This window comes from Oryx dammah, unplaced genomic scaffold, assembly GCF_014754425.2.
Source record: "Oryx dammah isolate SB20612 unplaced genomic scaffold, SCBI_Odam_1.1 HiC_scaffold_23, whole genome shotgun sequence".
In the NCBI taxonomy this organism is placed as follows: Eukaryota; Metazoa; Chordata; class Mammalia; order Artiodactyla; family Bovidae; genus Oryx; species Oryx dammah.
The window spans coordinates 78,960,960-78,975,313 of NW_024070207.1; the positions used below are offsets into that span (position 1 = coordinate 78,960,960).

The 14,354-nt window shown below is 46.7% G+C and overlaps 1 protein-coding gene across 6 annotated transcripts; it reads left to right on the forward strand.

Annotated features, from left to right (window-relative positions):
• Positions 1-4,190: 4,190 nt before the first annotated feature.
• Positions 4,191-13,926, forward strand: FTSJ1 (FtsJ RNA 2'-O-methyltransferase 1). Of its 6 annotated transcripts, none has more exons than XM_040265866.1 (13): positions 4,191-4,452; positions 6,230-6,388; positions 6,664-6,733; positions 6,833-6,923; positions 7,269-7,347; positions 8,741-8,793; positions 8,879-8,932; positions 9,019-9,121; positions 9,224-9,307; positions 9,985-10,082; positions 10,172-10,369; positions 10,573-10,614; positions 12,245-13,926. In XM_040265866.1, the coding sequence occupies exons 2-12, from the start codon at positions 6,268-6,270 to the stop codon at positions 10,603-10,605; spliced, it is 984 nt and encodes a 327-aa protein (XP_040121800.1). In that variant the 5' UTR covers positions 4,191-4,452; positions 6,230-6,267; the 3' UTR covers positions 10,606-10,614; positions 12,245-13,926. The 6 variants fall into 6 exon arrangements, 5 of the variants coding, with proteins under 5 accessions (XP_040121800.1, XP_040121799.1, XP_040121801.1 ...); XM_040265865.1 differs by having other exon boundaries at positions 4,212-4,452; positions 6,224-6,388; positions 9,979-10,082; XM_040265867.1 differs by having other exon boundaries at positions 4,212-4,452; positions 6,230-6,399; positions 9,979-10,082.
• Positions 13,927-14,354: the final 428 nt, after the last annotated feature.

Here is a 14,354-nt window from a genome sequence, read left to right on the forward strand (position 1 = left end):
AGGGATGACCCAGAGAGATGTTGTGGGGAGGGGGGTGGGAGGGGGGTTCATGTTTGGGAACGCATGTACACCCGTGGTGGATTCATGTCAATGTACGGCAAAACCAATACAGAATTGTAAAGTAAAATAAAAAATAAATAAATTAATTAATTTTTTAAAAAAAGAAAAGAAATGAAGAAAACAAAAACAAAAACAAAAAAAAAACGACTTCAAAGTCTTTCAGGGTTAAACATGAACATACATCTTAAAATCTGCCAAATAAATACAAATGAAAAATAATCATAAAAAAAAAAAGGAAACACAAGTTGGATAGGCAACCGTGGACGCAAGACACAACCAGGCAAGTAACATACTAAGACACATGTGGAGCTCACATACATGTGTTTGTGGCTGGGACCATGCATAGGCAGCTGAGATACCCTCAGGGTATTCACACACATGCATGCGTGCATGCGCTCACACACACTACTCCCCTGTCTATTCGGGCCTACTGTCTCTAGTCTCTCTCCTCTTCTCCCCAAGAGCCATTACACACCTGTGCCCCAGGCCAGCCAGGGAAACAGACACCTGTCAGCCGAGACCTTGGCCCAAATGACTAGGGGGAGGGGGATGGGGACTGGCTAGGCCGGTGTCTAGATTTCAAGAAAAGTCTGAAGTATCCTGTCCAAAGAACTGGTGAAACTTGGACAAAAAACAGATGCCCTCACCCATTACCACCCAGCAACAGCTTCCTACTCTGATCATTGTCCTCCCCTTCCAGGGCCACCCTGGCCTTTAAACATTGCCCAGCACAGGGCCACCCGGGTACACGGCAGGAGGTAGGTTGATAAATGCGTCTTATCAAGTGTCATATTATCATCATTATTATTTTCATTTCTGCCTAGTGAACTCTTCTAGGGGAGGAGCAAGCCTTCATCCGGCTCTACACCCCATCGCTCAGCTAAGTTTCAGGGCACTGCAAATAGCAGGTGTTCCACATATGCTGGTAGGAGGACAAACAAAGGGAAAGTGAAATCTGGCTGCAGAGGCAGGCTGCTTTAGAAGGAACAGATGTCTTTAAGCTTGACTGAGGCCTTGAAGCTATGCCAGGGATAAGAACGCGGTATTCGTTCATCAAAGTAGGGTCCTTTCTAGGGGTCATTTAAGGCTTTTGTTGGTTCAATAAAGCAGACCCTCATGTGACATTTGGGATTCCTATCGAATCTATTAAAAGTTGGTTTAAGTTCTTGTCAGTTCTTCTAAGCAGACCCCTGCTTTTCATTAAATCACTGCACAGCAGCCTTCAGGGGAGGGAACCATGGAGCAAAGCAGTTAATAGCTTGAGTTTTCCCAGCTCTGCCACTTAGGAGCTGAGTGGCCAGGAGCAAGTCTCAAAATCTCACTGTCAAGCTTCCCACGGGGCTGCTGCTGCTGCTGCTAAGTCGCTTCAGTCGTGTCCGACTCTGTGCGACCCCAAGGATGGCAGCCCACCAGGCTCCCCCGTCCCTGGGATTCTCCAGGCAAGAACAGTGGAGTGGGTTGCCATTTCCTTCTCCAATGCAGGAAAGTGAAAAGTGAAAGCAAAGCCGCTCAGTCGTGTCCTACTCTAAGCGACCCCATGGACTGCAGCCCACCAGGCTCCTCCCATGGGATTTTCCAGGCAAGAGTACTGGAGTGGGGTGCCATTGCCTCCTCACGGGGCTAACTACTGCCTAACTCAGGGCCATGGGGAAGACTGAAGGAATTAGTACAGATAAAGCACTAAGAACAATGCTTGACATACAGTAATTGCTCAATAACATCTTTGTGAAAGGAATTAATGAACTCTTCTCTGCCAGTGAAAGTAGTCCCCCACTGAGCTGGATTTAGGATTCTAATCTCTCCTTTCAGGCAGGCTCCCCAAGGACAACTTTTCTGTCTCTCAAAGCATGGCAAGACTTCTTGAGTCAGTGTCTGGTCCCCTGCGCCTGGACACCCCCCACCCCCCGCCCCCGCGTTTCCCTCACGTGGTAAGATGCCCTCCAGCACAGGGCCGGCCTGGCAGCTCCCCTCTCTGACCTTATCTGGAGGCTGAGGGGAGGACAACTTTACACTCAGTGGGGTGCTGGGTGGGAGTTGCAGGCGGACACCTCACTTCGGGAAGAGCCTGGAGAGTTCAGAGCTTGGCTCCTGTCCCCCAATCCCCCCAGCCCTGCTGGAGGAAGCAAGTTTCTTTGCAAAAAGTTAAACATCCTCTTTGTGAGAGGCAAGAAAACAGGACGTGGGAAGCGTCCCACAGGGTAAACCTGGGCCCCCAATGCCTGGCACCTCCTCCTCTCTGTGGAGCAGCGCCTGGTGGCTTGAACCCTTGCTTTCTCACACATGCTAACCTCTAAAGGGGGGCCATGTTCCCACTGCCCCCCACAATGCCCTTGAACTCCAGTGACAAACTCTGGCTTCCTCCCTGGCTCTCCAGGGTCTGTGTCTGGCTGTCTACACCTCCTCGCAGGGCCCCACATAAATGCAGAGCACACCACTAGGGAAAGAGTGAAGGAACAAAGCAATAAAAGGGTGAATTCAGCAAACATCTATTGAATACCCACTGTGTGCTGAGCCCTATTCTAGGCGCCAGGGAGGCAACAGTAAACAAAACAAAAGAAACCCCTACCTAGCAATGCTCACATTTCTAAGAAATGATGAATTGGTTGTTCAGTTCTTTGGATACTCTCCAAGCTCATTCCCACCTCAGGGTCTTTGCACTTGGCGTTCCCTCTGCCTGGAATGCTCTTCCTCCAAATATTCGTAGCAAGTGCTCACCTTCCAGCTCAGCTCAAATGTCACCTCCTCTGAAAGCCTTAGATGACCACACTAAAATAGCAATTCAACCCCTGTTACTCTCCATTCCTTTCATCCTTTATTATTCTTCATAGCTTTTATCACCACCTGACATAACATTATTTATTTATATTTAGTGCAGTTACTTTAGTAAGTAGATATATATAGCAGATTTATATATATATCAGCATATAAATTTATATGATGATATACATATTGTACATATACTATACAAAATGCAAAAATATATTCTATATTTCCATATAATGGCATACAAATATTTATTGTATTGTTTACTAACATATAATCTATATACCAATAAAAATTAGACATCACTATATATTTCTATGTCACCGTATACATAGTAAATGGCATGTGTTTACATATCTAATATGCATATATACATATCCTCCTTTTCCGCATCTGTAAACGGGGGAAAACAGCTATTATTAAACATGAAACTATATAAACTTACAACTAAATTAAATTCTGAAAGGTGATACTCAAAATTCATCACTTATTATTTTACTGCATTTCATTATTTCTATGCTCCTGAGAGATCATTTATCCCTATTTTATTTGTACAATGGAGATAATAGACATGGTGCACTACTTCATCTCTTCCAGACCAATGTGTTCCGTGACTACACCTTGGTAGGCTGAAATCTGACAAGATAATAGTACGTAAACCATGGAAACTGGCAAATGCTAGCAATCAGGACTTCCTTTCCCTCTCCACCTAAATAAATGCTTGTTAACCATTTACCAGCACATCACTGAGAGCACTCAGAAGAGTGCCTGGCACATGGTAAATGCTATAATGTTTCCATTACTGTATTTGCTTGTGCACTGAGTCCAGACGCAGTCTTTTTTTTCTAGGTCCGAGTTAAAAGTGTTTGAAGAACACAGAATTACAAAGAATTAGTGTGCTGAACTGCACCTATTTAATCTTCCCAGTAACTCTAGGTGGAGTCTGTACTATTTATTATCCCCTTTCTACAGATAGAGAAACCTAAGTTCTGAGAAAGTAACAATCAAAATGAGCTAGCAATTAGCGGAAGTGAGATTTGAAATCGCAGACCAGTAGCTTTCGCGCGCCCGCGCACTTAACTAACGCACTCTCCTTCCTCTCAAGTTCACCACCCCAAAGGTAACTGCACTTCACGGTACGCGAAAAATAAGTAGGTGCCGGCGTGCTCGCAGTATCTTGGGAAATGTAGTTCACAGGCTCAAGACATACAGTTGTCCAAGAAGTGAGGAGTGGAGAAAAAGGCGATTTTTCGCCTTATAACAAAAGAGCACAGTCAGTTCTCATGCATCGCGACATTTCGGCCTCGCCGTGCGAGACTTCGGCGGCTTTCCTAGAGCCCGTTGCATGTTGGGAACGGCAATTCGCCAGACCCGCTACGTCGGCGTGAGTTGCCGGAACTCACGTGGTAAGTTCAGGTCCGGTCCCGGCTTCGCGCGAGCCACCGCATTCCACGATGACAGGCGTGGCACACTCTGGTGGCCGTTAGGCATGCGCGACAGACTTTCGGAGCAACTAAGAACCCAAACTGAAAACCTAAGACTTCTCACCGGTTTGCGCTCTCGCCGAGGCTTGTGCTGCTCACGAACCGGCCTCCTTCGTTCCTTTTCTCCCCACTCCCAAAGTTGGAGGTAGGCCCTGGGGCACGGAGGACTTGGGTCTCGACTGAGACAGTTAAGGCATGCCTGCACTGTCCCGCCAGTGAGGGAAGGAGGGAAATTCGCAACTGTGTAGTTTGGGCAGCTCGCATTGGGTAGGCTCCAAACCCAAGGTTTGTTTGGAGAATAGAACCGCTCCTGCGGGATGGGCTAGGGGTGGGGGACGGGGGTGCAGGGGTCCAGATACCGGCGGAGCTGCCTTGAAGGGGGTCTTGTGGTCCCAGTGGAGGCTTGGGCTTTGAGGTAATGATGAGGAGGGACCAGTGGTGTAGCCAGAGGGCTGTTAATGGGTAGGTGTAGAGGTTTGGTGGGCTGCGTGGGTATAGTAGAGGTCTGGTGGAAATGTTATTGGGGAATCGATGGGGGCTAAGAGGTGTGCTTTAGTCGATGTGTTCATGGGGGCCAGTGAGGATGTGTTCTTTAATTAATGAGGGGATGGTAGAATGGGCAACTGGAAGATAATGGGAGGCAAGTAGCAGTGTGATCCCTGGGTGACGGATGGAGTTATGACATTCAAGGGGTTAATAAAGAGTGATGGAGCATAGTGATTCAAAGGATAATGGCGAGGCTGTGGAGGGAATAATAGAGGTGAGGGTCATGATCAAGGAACTAATGGATTAGTGATCAAAGAAGAGAGAATGGGAAGATAAAGGGGTATTGTGATCAAAGGATTTTAGTTTGTGATGATGGCATGATCATTGAAGTAATGAGAACAGAGTGAAAAAAGAGAGGATAATAGTAAGCTGTTGGGTGTGATCATAAATTGATTATTGGGTGGGGAGACAGGTGGGCAGTGAGGGGAGAATGGAGAACTTATGTATGATTATCAGGGATTAAGGTGAATGTGGTAAGAAGAGTTAACAGGGTCTAGTGATCTGTGAAGGATCAATTGGAGGGCCAAGCTAATGCGGGCTGATACAGTAACTGAGAGTTTAATGGGGAACTAATAGACCATGATCCTCCAGGTATTAATGGGGGATGATAAAAGAATTATCAGGCTTCCCAAGTGACTCAGTAGTAAAGAATCTGCCTGCAATGCAGGAGATGTGGGTTCGATCCCTGGGTCAGGAAGATCCCCTGGAGAAGGGATTGGTTACCCACTCCAGTATTCTTGCCTGGAAAATCCCATGCACAGAGGAGCCTGGCGGGCTACGGTCCATGGGGTTACAAAAGAGTCGGAGACGACTTAGCGACTAAACAACAAAAGGAATAATTGGGGGCCTAATCATTTCAGGGGAGAGAGATTAAGGAGGTGGGGAATGCAGTGAGGTAGTGTGAGGGTAATGGAGTGAAAGCAGGGGATTAATGGGGCCTAGTAGGGCTTTATGACTAGGGGTAGCCAGGAGAGCTGGGGGTGGTGGTGAGATGTTATTGGGGATAAGGTGGGCAGAGAAGGGTTGATAGTGAGACTTGCAGAGTTTAATATGTGGAGTATAAGTGACAGCAGTGGGAGGTGGACAGGGTCAGTAACATCATCTATGTGATAAGTGTTGGGTGTGTGGGACTTTGGGGGGGTCTGTTGGCTTAATAATGGAATCTATAGGGTGAGCAGTGAAGCCTGAGACCTCAGTAATGGAATCCTTCAGGCTCGGTGAGCTCAGTGGGTTAGTGACGGGGCTCCAACCTCGCCACCTGTTGAGAGAGCTGTCACATAGATCAGATGAGCCTGGTTTAGTTCATGTGGTTCTCACAGCCCTGCAGAGATAGGTAATGGCCCACTCACCCACTTACTGATATGGGGCAGCATCAGCTTACTATTGGCAGGTCCCTGGGCAAACAGTGTGGAAGATGGGACGGACGTCAAAGGACAAGCGAGATGTCTACTACCGCCTAGCCAAGGAGAATGGCTGGCGTGCCCGCAGTGCCTTCAAGCTGCTACAACTTGACGAGGAATTCCAACTCTTCCAAGGTCCCCATTTGGTGGGCAATTCACTGGGGGATGGGGTGGGTGAAGGGAATAGACAAGTGGGCTAGGTCTACAGAGCTCTGTGTGGTAGGTGGGCTGACTTGAAGGGTCCATGGGGCAGTCAGGAAGATGGTAGGTACTCAAAAGGAGCTGGGCATCTGGGCAGCAGGTAGATATGGGTGCTTGGGTGCTTCCTGGGGGAAAGGGGTAAACTTTGCAGGGTCCCAGGTTGGAAAGGTGGGTGCAGCTGACCAGTGCACCTTCCTGTGTGTGCTCAGGTGTGACGCGGGCAGTTGACCTGTGTGCGGCCCCAGGCAGCTGGAGCCAGGTGCTGAGTCAGAAGATTGGGTGAGTGTGGAGTCCCAGATGGGAGGCCGGGAGGGCAGATTATGTTGGAGGATGGACCAGGAGTAAAAACTGAGCTGACATGGACCATGTTGTCCACAGGGGCCAAGGGTCTGGCCACGTGGTGGCTGTGGACCTTCAGGCTATGGCTCCACTACCAGGTGTGTTACAGATCCAGGGGGATATCACCCAGGTGAGAGCATGGCTGAGGGTGTTGGTGTGTATCCTGGACAAAGCCCTCCCCCCAATCTGGGGTTTGCAGCAAGTGGAAGAAAGAAAAAGACAAAGAGACCAAGAAAGACAGACAGAGGTGGAGTAACTGAGAGAAACCAAGAGAGGATAACAGCAGAGGAACAGAGCCAGCGAGTTGTCATCACAGGGAGACAGCAAAAAAATATTCCCAGCGATGGAGCCCAGTCTCAGGCAAAGCCTGAGAATTTGGCTGACCTGATGCTGTGGGCCAGGGCTGACGACAGGTGGGCTTAGAGGGCTGTGGTGGGGGTGCTGTGGGGCCACTCATCATCCCTCTCTTCCATAGCTGTCCACTGCCAAAGAGATCATCCAGCATTTTGAAGGCTGCCCCGCGGACCTAGTGGTGTGTGACGGGGCTCCTGATGGTAAACAGCAGGGACTGGGAGGCCAGGCGGGGGGTCCTTTGCATGTTCCTCTCTGTATGTCCCACCTCTGTTGGCTTCTTTTATTGCCTCTCCCCTGCACTGTCAGTTATTCCCACATCTGGCAACTTCTCCCTACGTGTTTCCTGTTCTCTGCCTTCTACTATTTTGGTTTTGTCCACCCTTTTGTCATCTCTCTGCAACTGTTCTGTTACTGTTCACTTCTTTTTTTTTTTTTTTTAAGTCAGCCATCTATCCATCCATTCAGCACATTTACTGAGCATCTGTTGTGTGTCAGGCACTGTTATACATGTTGGGAGGATAACATGAATAAAATTCTACTATTCTCTGACCTCAGAGAGCTGGTGTTCTAGTGGGAGCAGACAGAAAGGAAACAAATGATTGAACTATATAGCATGTCAAAAAGTGGTAGGCACCATGGGGAAATAATGAAAACGAGAGGGAGGGAGGGAATACCTGGAGGAATTTTAAGTAAAGTGGAGAAGGCCTCACTGCCTTTAGCATAGAGACCCAAAGCAGGCAAGGGAGTGGGCTAGGGCACATCTGGGTAAAGAGCAATCCAGGCAAAGTGATTGGCACATACAAAGGATTTGAGGTAGGAGGGTGAAGAGCGAGATCACTGTGGCTGGCTCAGAGGAAGCAAGTGTGAGAGTGGTAGGAGGTAAGGTCAGTGAGGTGGTGGGAATCAGATCCTCAGGTGGATCTTTCTGGGCCACAGTGGTGACTTTGGCTCCTTCACTAAGACAAGAGCATGGAGAAAGCCATGGGATGGTTGTGAGCAGAGGAAGGCTGTGCCTGATGTGTGTCTTGACAGGATCCCTCTGGCTGCTGTGAGCAGTGTGAGGGCTGAGACCTGGGGAGGGGAGGCCGCTGTAGTCATCCAGGTGAGTGGCGATGGTGGTGGAGATGAGTAGAGGAGATCTTTTGAAAGAGTTGAGAAAGTTTGCTAATGGCTTAAATGTGGGTGTGAGAAGAGAGTGGAAGGGGTGTGTGTGTATCAAAGGTAACTACCTTGAAAGTTTTGGCTTGAACAACTGGAAGGATCAGGTGAGATGGGGAAAATGATGGGAGGAGCAAGTTCCAGCAAGAAGGTCAAGAGTTTGTTTTTGGATGTGTTGCATCTGATGTTCGTTCTGATCTGAATCTGGACTGGAGATAGAAGAAATAATACTCGTGCCTAAGATTGTTTTGAGGTTGAAAATTAGTGTCTTAGGGTTAGGAGCTCAGAATATGCATCCAGTTGGCAGATGTAGTCATTTGCATGCAGAACCTTAGCAGTAAGAGAGCTTGGTAAATGTTTTTAGTGCTCTAACCTCTCTGGGACAGGAAGATAGCTAGACTGTATGGCCCCCTAATGCTGTTCCTCTTGCCACAGTAACCGGCCTCCACGATGTTGATGAGTATATGCAGGCCCAGCTCCTCCTAGCTGTGAGTAACCCTGGCTGTCCCTACCTCAGTTTGGCCCCCTCCTGGCTGGCTCTACCTCAGCCTTAGCCATCTGTCCTGCCCATAGGCTCTGAACATTGCTACACACGTCTTGAAGCCAGGGGGCTGCTTTGTGGCTAAGGTAAGTCTCAGGGAACCTGCTAGGGGGTAGAGAGGAGTCTCCAGAGGTCATCCTCATGCCTCCATCTCTGCCTCCCCAACCTGCAGATCTTCCGAGGCCGGGATGTGACGCTGATCTATAGCCAGCTGCGTGTCTTCTTCTCCAGCGTGCTCTGTGCCAAGCCCAGAAGCAGCCGGAACTCCAGCATTGGTCAGTGGGGTGGAGGGGCTGGGCAAGGGTTTCGAATCTCAGGGGCCCATCCCACATGCAGTGGAGGCAGCAGCTGCCCCTCCCTCCACCTTCTCCCCACAGAGGCCTTTGCTGTCTGTAAGGGTTACGACCCCCCTGAGGGCTTCCTGCCGGACCTGACCAAACCCCTGCTGGACCACTCTTATGGTGAGAGCCCTGGGCCCCATCCCTGGAGAGAGTCTGTCTGCCAGTGGAATTTTATGTTCCAGGAGGGCCCCATGTGCGGCTGAAATCCTGCCCCTAAAGGGAGTGCTATCCCGAAAGGATCCTCAGCCCCACCCTCTGGAAATTCCACCCCTGTAGGGATATTTTGATCTAGGAGGATCTTCGGCTTAGTTCCCTAGTGATGACTCTTAGACCTGGTGAAAGTTCTGAGTCCTACCCCAAGAGACACTCCACCTGCCTAAGGAGTTTCTAGCCTAGGAAGACTCAGTCACACCCCCAGGTAGAAACCCCACCTCTATGTGGGAATTTTGTCCTGTGAGGGCCTTCAGCCTGGCCCCTAGAGGCAAAAAGCACAGGGCTGCTCTTGTGTCAAGCATGCTTGAGTGAGACAAAGTCCAGGCAGCGTATGGCAGGTGGCCATAAGTGCAGTGGGAGAAAAGCAGGTTGGAGAGGGCTGTTTTAGAATGGGTGATCATGGAGGGCTTCCCTGAGGAGGTGATCTGAACCAAATGAAGGATTTCTGGTGCAGGAGTGTAAAGAGTAGCTGGTGGATATATGAGGGAGGCCTCCGTACCCATCTTGGGTGCAGCCTGAGTCACAGCTGACCCCAGACACCCTGGCCCTGTCTTGTCTCATCTCTCCCTGCTTGTCAGATCCAGATTTCAACCAGTTGGATGGCCCCACCCGCATCATTGTGCCATTTGTGACCTGTGGGGACCTGAGCGCCTATGATTCAGACCGCAGTTACCCACTGGATGTAAGTGCCCTGCCAACAGTGGGTTGGATGGGGGGTGCTGTCCTCTGTTCCCAGGTCCTCACCATCCCTCCCAATGTGTGTCCCTGCAGCTAGAGGATGGCTCAGAATACAAGTACACACCACCCACGCAGCCCCCCATCTCACCACCCTACCAGGAGGCCTGCGCATTGAAGAAGAAGGGGCAGCTGGCCAAGGAGATCTGCCCCCAGGACTGCCCCATGAGCACAGTGGACATGTTGCCCCAGTCCCTGGCCACTCCACAGCGCTACACCCTGCAGACCTCTGAGGTCTGAAAACATGGACTCAGAGCCCTCAGTGCCCACAGTGACCCCCTCCTCGTGTGCTTCTTTCTGCCCTAAATCATGTGGTATCTGGGACAAACTTCTGTTTCCTAACTCCCAATAGCTATAAAAATCAATGGGTAAAACCAAGTATAGTGAGCAGGAAAGCTTAACCAAATATCTGAGTCTTTCTTCTTTTTCTTGGGTAGGTGGAAGACAGTGGAGTGAATTGCTCGTCTTAACACATGAAGGTAAATTTGCCTTTTTAATCTAAGAATTTGAGTAAACAGCACCTTTAAGAAAAAACAGAGTAAAATTCTACTTTTTGAAATTTTTACATCAACTGGTAAGATTTCAGTCAGCAGACCTTTACTAAAACTCCTGCTGTTATGTGCCAGAAACTGCCTTAATGATTTTACATATTGAGGTACTCAGTAAACATTTATTGAACACATGCTGTGTGCTGGGCATTGCTCTAGATTTGAAGATGGAGCAGGGAACAAAACAGGCAGATACCCTGGCCCTCAGAGCTTCTAGTTTAGGAAAGAGGTAATAATTCACAATCTAAATGCAGGAGTTTCCAACCACACATACACATATTATTTATCTTGCTCTCTCTATGTCCACCCATATGTATATAATATGTAAAAGTAACCTGGGGTATGAAAAAATTTTAAAGCAAGGTTAAGAGATAAGGGCTTCCCAGATGGTGCTAGAGGTAAAGAACCCACTTGCCGATACAGAAGACATAAGAGACACAGGTTTGATCCTGGGTCAGGAAGATCCCCTGGAGAAGATCATGGCAACCCACTCCAGTATTCTTGCCTGGAGAATCCCATGGACAGAGGAGCCTGGTGGGCTACAATCCATAGGGTCATAACAAGTCAGACACAAATGAAGAGACTTAGCACATAGCACACAAGAGATCAAGAATTCTAGGGTTTGGCAGTTTGCAGTTTTTAAGATGGTTACTGTGGAAGGTCTCACTAAGGTGATGTTTGAGCAGAGACCTGAAGGAGATGAGGGAGGGAATCTATGTATTAATCTAGGTAAGAACATTCTAGGGAGAGGAAATAGCAAATGCAAAGGCCCTGAGGAGGAATGGTGGGGGAGCAGTGAGGAGCCAGTTTGCCTGGAACAGTCTGGGCTAAACCTGTCAGTGCTGGAGGGCTTCTCATCCTCAGGACACCACTTTAGAGGACATCCCTGTCTGACAATGGCTTTGCAGTTTATTCAGACCAAGTTTACCATTAAAATAAGTGAAAAAGACACCTTAAAAAAATGAAATGGCAGATCACAGTGGGAAAAGATATTTATAATCTGTACATGTATAATATCCATGATATTTAAAAAGCTGCTATAAATCAATAAGGAAAAGAAAATGAGAATGCCCAGTAAGTACATGCAAAGCTGCTCTTCAGAGAAATGCAAGCCAAAACTAAAAAGATGAACAATACTAAGTATCTGAAAGGACTTGGCAGCATTGGAACCCTTGTATATACCAAGGGCAGCATATAATGGTGTAACTGCTAGATAATTGTTAGGAATTCTCCGCTAAAGCTGTATGTGTGTTTAGTTCCACTAAGAAAGGAGTACTTGAATGTTCCTAACCAGCCTATTTGTAGTACCCCCAGAGTAAATACAGCCCAAACACCCATTAGCTATAGGATGGATCATTAAATCCTGGTTTATTCACAGTGGAGAACTACATATCAAAAAGAATGAACATTATATGTTTTATGCATTTTCTGTGTGTTATGGTTCACACTGAAAGTAGAGGAAAAAAACTGCACAAAAATGTAGCTGAGAAAACAATGATTATAGTAGAAGACAGTAGGAAACATATTTTGGTTTAAAACTTCTTTTACTTTGACCTTTTAGTTAGCTGGCAATCTGATAAGGACTCGGAAGCTGTTTGCTGTCAGGAAAACCAGAACTTGAGTTGATGAACTTGTTTTCAAATACCTCGTCAACCCATCCTAAATGTACAGGCTCTGAGTAGGAACCTCCAGCAACCACCACAAACACAACAATGAAAGAAGCATCCCGGCGTGTCCGTCTGCACTGTAGAGGGGATTCTTGAGTAGGGTCTTGCTGGAGTAGGGTCTTGCCTTTCTCTAAATCTTTCCAACCCTGTGTCTTGAATATGTCCAGAACTCACCCTGAAAGCAGGGCTTCTTAACCCTGGGTAGAAGTCAGGGGTATTTGTGAACTTGATGGAGGGAAATCAGTTCAGTTTTACTAACTGAAATTTTAGCTTTACTCCAGAATCTGAATGCTGGCAGCAAATCAGTATTGTAAAATTACCTTTACAATGGTAAAAGCAGTGCCTGCAACTTTCCCACCAATACATATCAAAGTTATTTGTTTATGTTGTTACAGTTGTCATGGGCATCTTAAAATATTGGTCACCACTTTGGATAAGATCTTTTTTAATTTATTTTTTTAATTGAAGGATAATTTCTTTACAGAATTTTGTGGTTTTCTGTCACAAATCAACAAGAATCAGCCATAGGAACACCCATGTCCCCTCCTTCCCAACTTGCTTCTCATCCCACCCTTCTAGATTGTCACAGCACCCCTGTTTGAGTCATGCAGCAATTTCCCATTGGCTATCTGTTTTACATATGGTATTGTAAGTTTCCATACATCTCACCCTCTCCCTCCCCTCCTCCCCAGCCATGTCCTTAGGTCTGTCCTCTATGTATGTTTCTCCATTGCTGCCCTGAAAATTAATTCATCAGTACCATCATTCTAGATTCCATATATATGCATCAGTACACAATATTTATATTTTCTCTTTCTGACTTACTTCACTGTGTATAATCGTCTCTAGGTTCATCCACCTCATTAGAAGTGATTCAAATGTGTTCCTTTTTATGGCTGAGTAGTATTCCATTGTATATTTGTACCACAACTTCTTTATCCATTCGTCAGTCAGTGGACATGTAGGTTGCTTCCATGTTCTAGCTATTATAAATAGTGCTGCAATGAACATCAGGGGTACATGTGTCTTTTCCAGTTTTGGTTTCCTCAGGGTACACGCTTACGAGTAGGATTGCTGGGTCGTATGGTGGTTTTATTCCTAGCTTTTTAAGGAATCTCCATACCATCTTTCAGAGTGGCTATATCAGTTTATGTTCCCACCAGCAATGCAAGAGGGTTCCCTTTTCTCCACATCCTCTTCAGCATTTATTGTTTGTAGACTTTTTGATGATGGCCATTCTGACTGGTGTGAGGTGGTATCTCATTATAGTTTTGATTTGCATTTCTCTAATAATGAGTGATGTTGAGGATCTTTTCATGTGTTTGTTAGCCATCTGTATGTCTTCTTTGGGGAAATGTCTGTTTAGGTCTTTTCCCCACTCTTTGATTGGGCTGTTTGTTTTTCTGATTCTGAGTTGTATAAGCTGCTTGTATATTTTGGAAATTAATTCTTTGTCAGTTGTTTAATTTGCTATTATTTTCTCCCATTCTAAGTGTTGTCTTTTCACTTTGTTTGTAGTGAGTAAGGTCTTATAATTTGATGTACTAATTAAAGTTCATTTATTGTAACACTTCAATGTTGTTTCATTTTAATATGATATTTTTAATTTTATTGGAACTGTAATTGACATATTGATATAATACGTGTATTTTGAAAGTATATAACATAGACTTAATATACTTATATATTGCAAAATGACTCCCAGAAGTTTAGTTAACATCTATCACATCACATAGTTAAGAGTTTTTTCCTTGTGATATGAGCTTTTAAGATTTGCTCTTGGACTTGCCTGGAGGTCCAGTGATTGAGAGTCTGCCTGCCAATGCAGGGGACACAGGTTTGATCCCTGGTCCGGGAAGATTCTACATGCGGCGGAGCATCTAAGCCCATGCACAACTGCTGAAGCCTGTGCTCTGTAACTACAGAGTAGCCCCCACTCGCCACAACTAGAGGAAGCCCATATGCAGCAACAGAGACCCAGCACAGCCAAATGTAAATTAATTT

Coding starts and splice junctions, on each gene's coding strand:
- FTSJ1 (XM_040265865.1), top strand. CDS start 6,268: ATGGGACGGACGTCAAAGGACAAGCGAGATGTCTACTACCGCCTAGCC. Junction 6,924..7,268: donor TCCAGGGGGATATCACCCAG/GTGAGAGCATGG, acceptor TCTCTTCCATAG/CTGTCCACTGCCAAAGAGAT. Junction 10,083..10,171: donor ACCGCAGTTACCCACTGGAT/GTAAGTGCCCTG, acceptor GTGTCCCTGCAG/CTAGAGGATGGCTCAGAATA.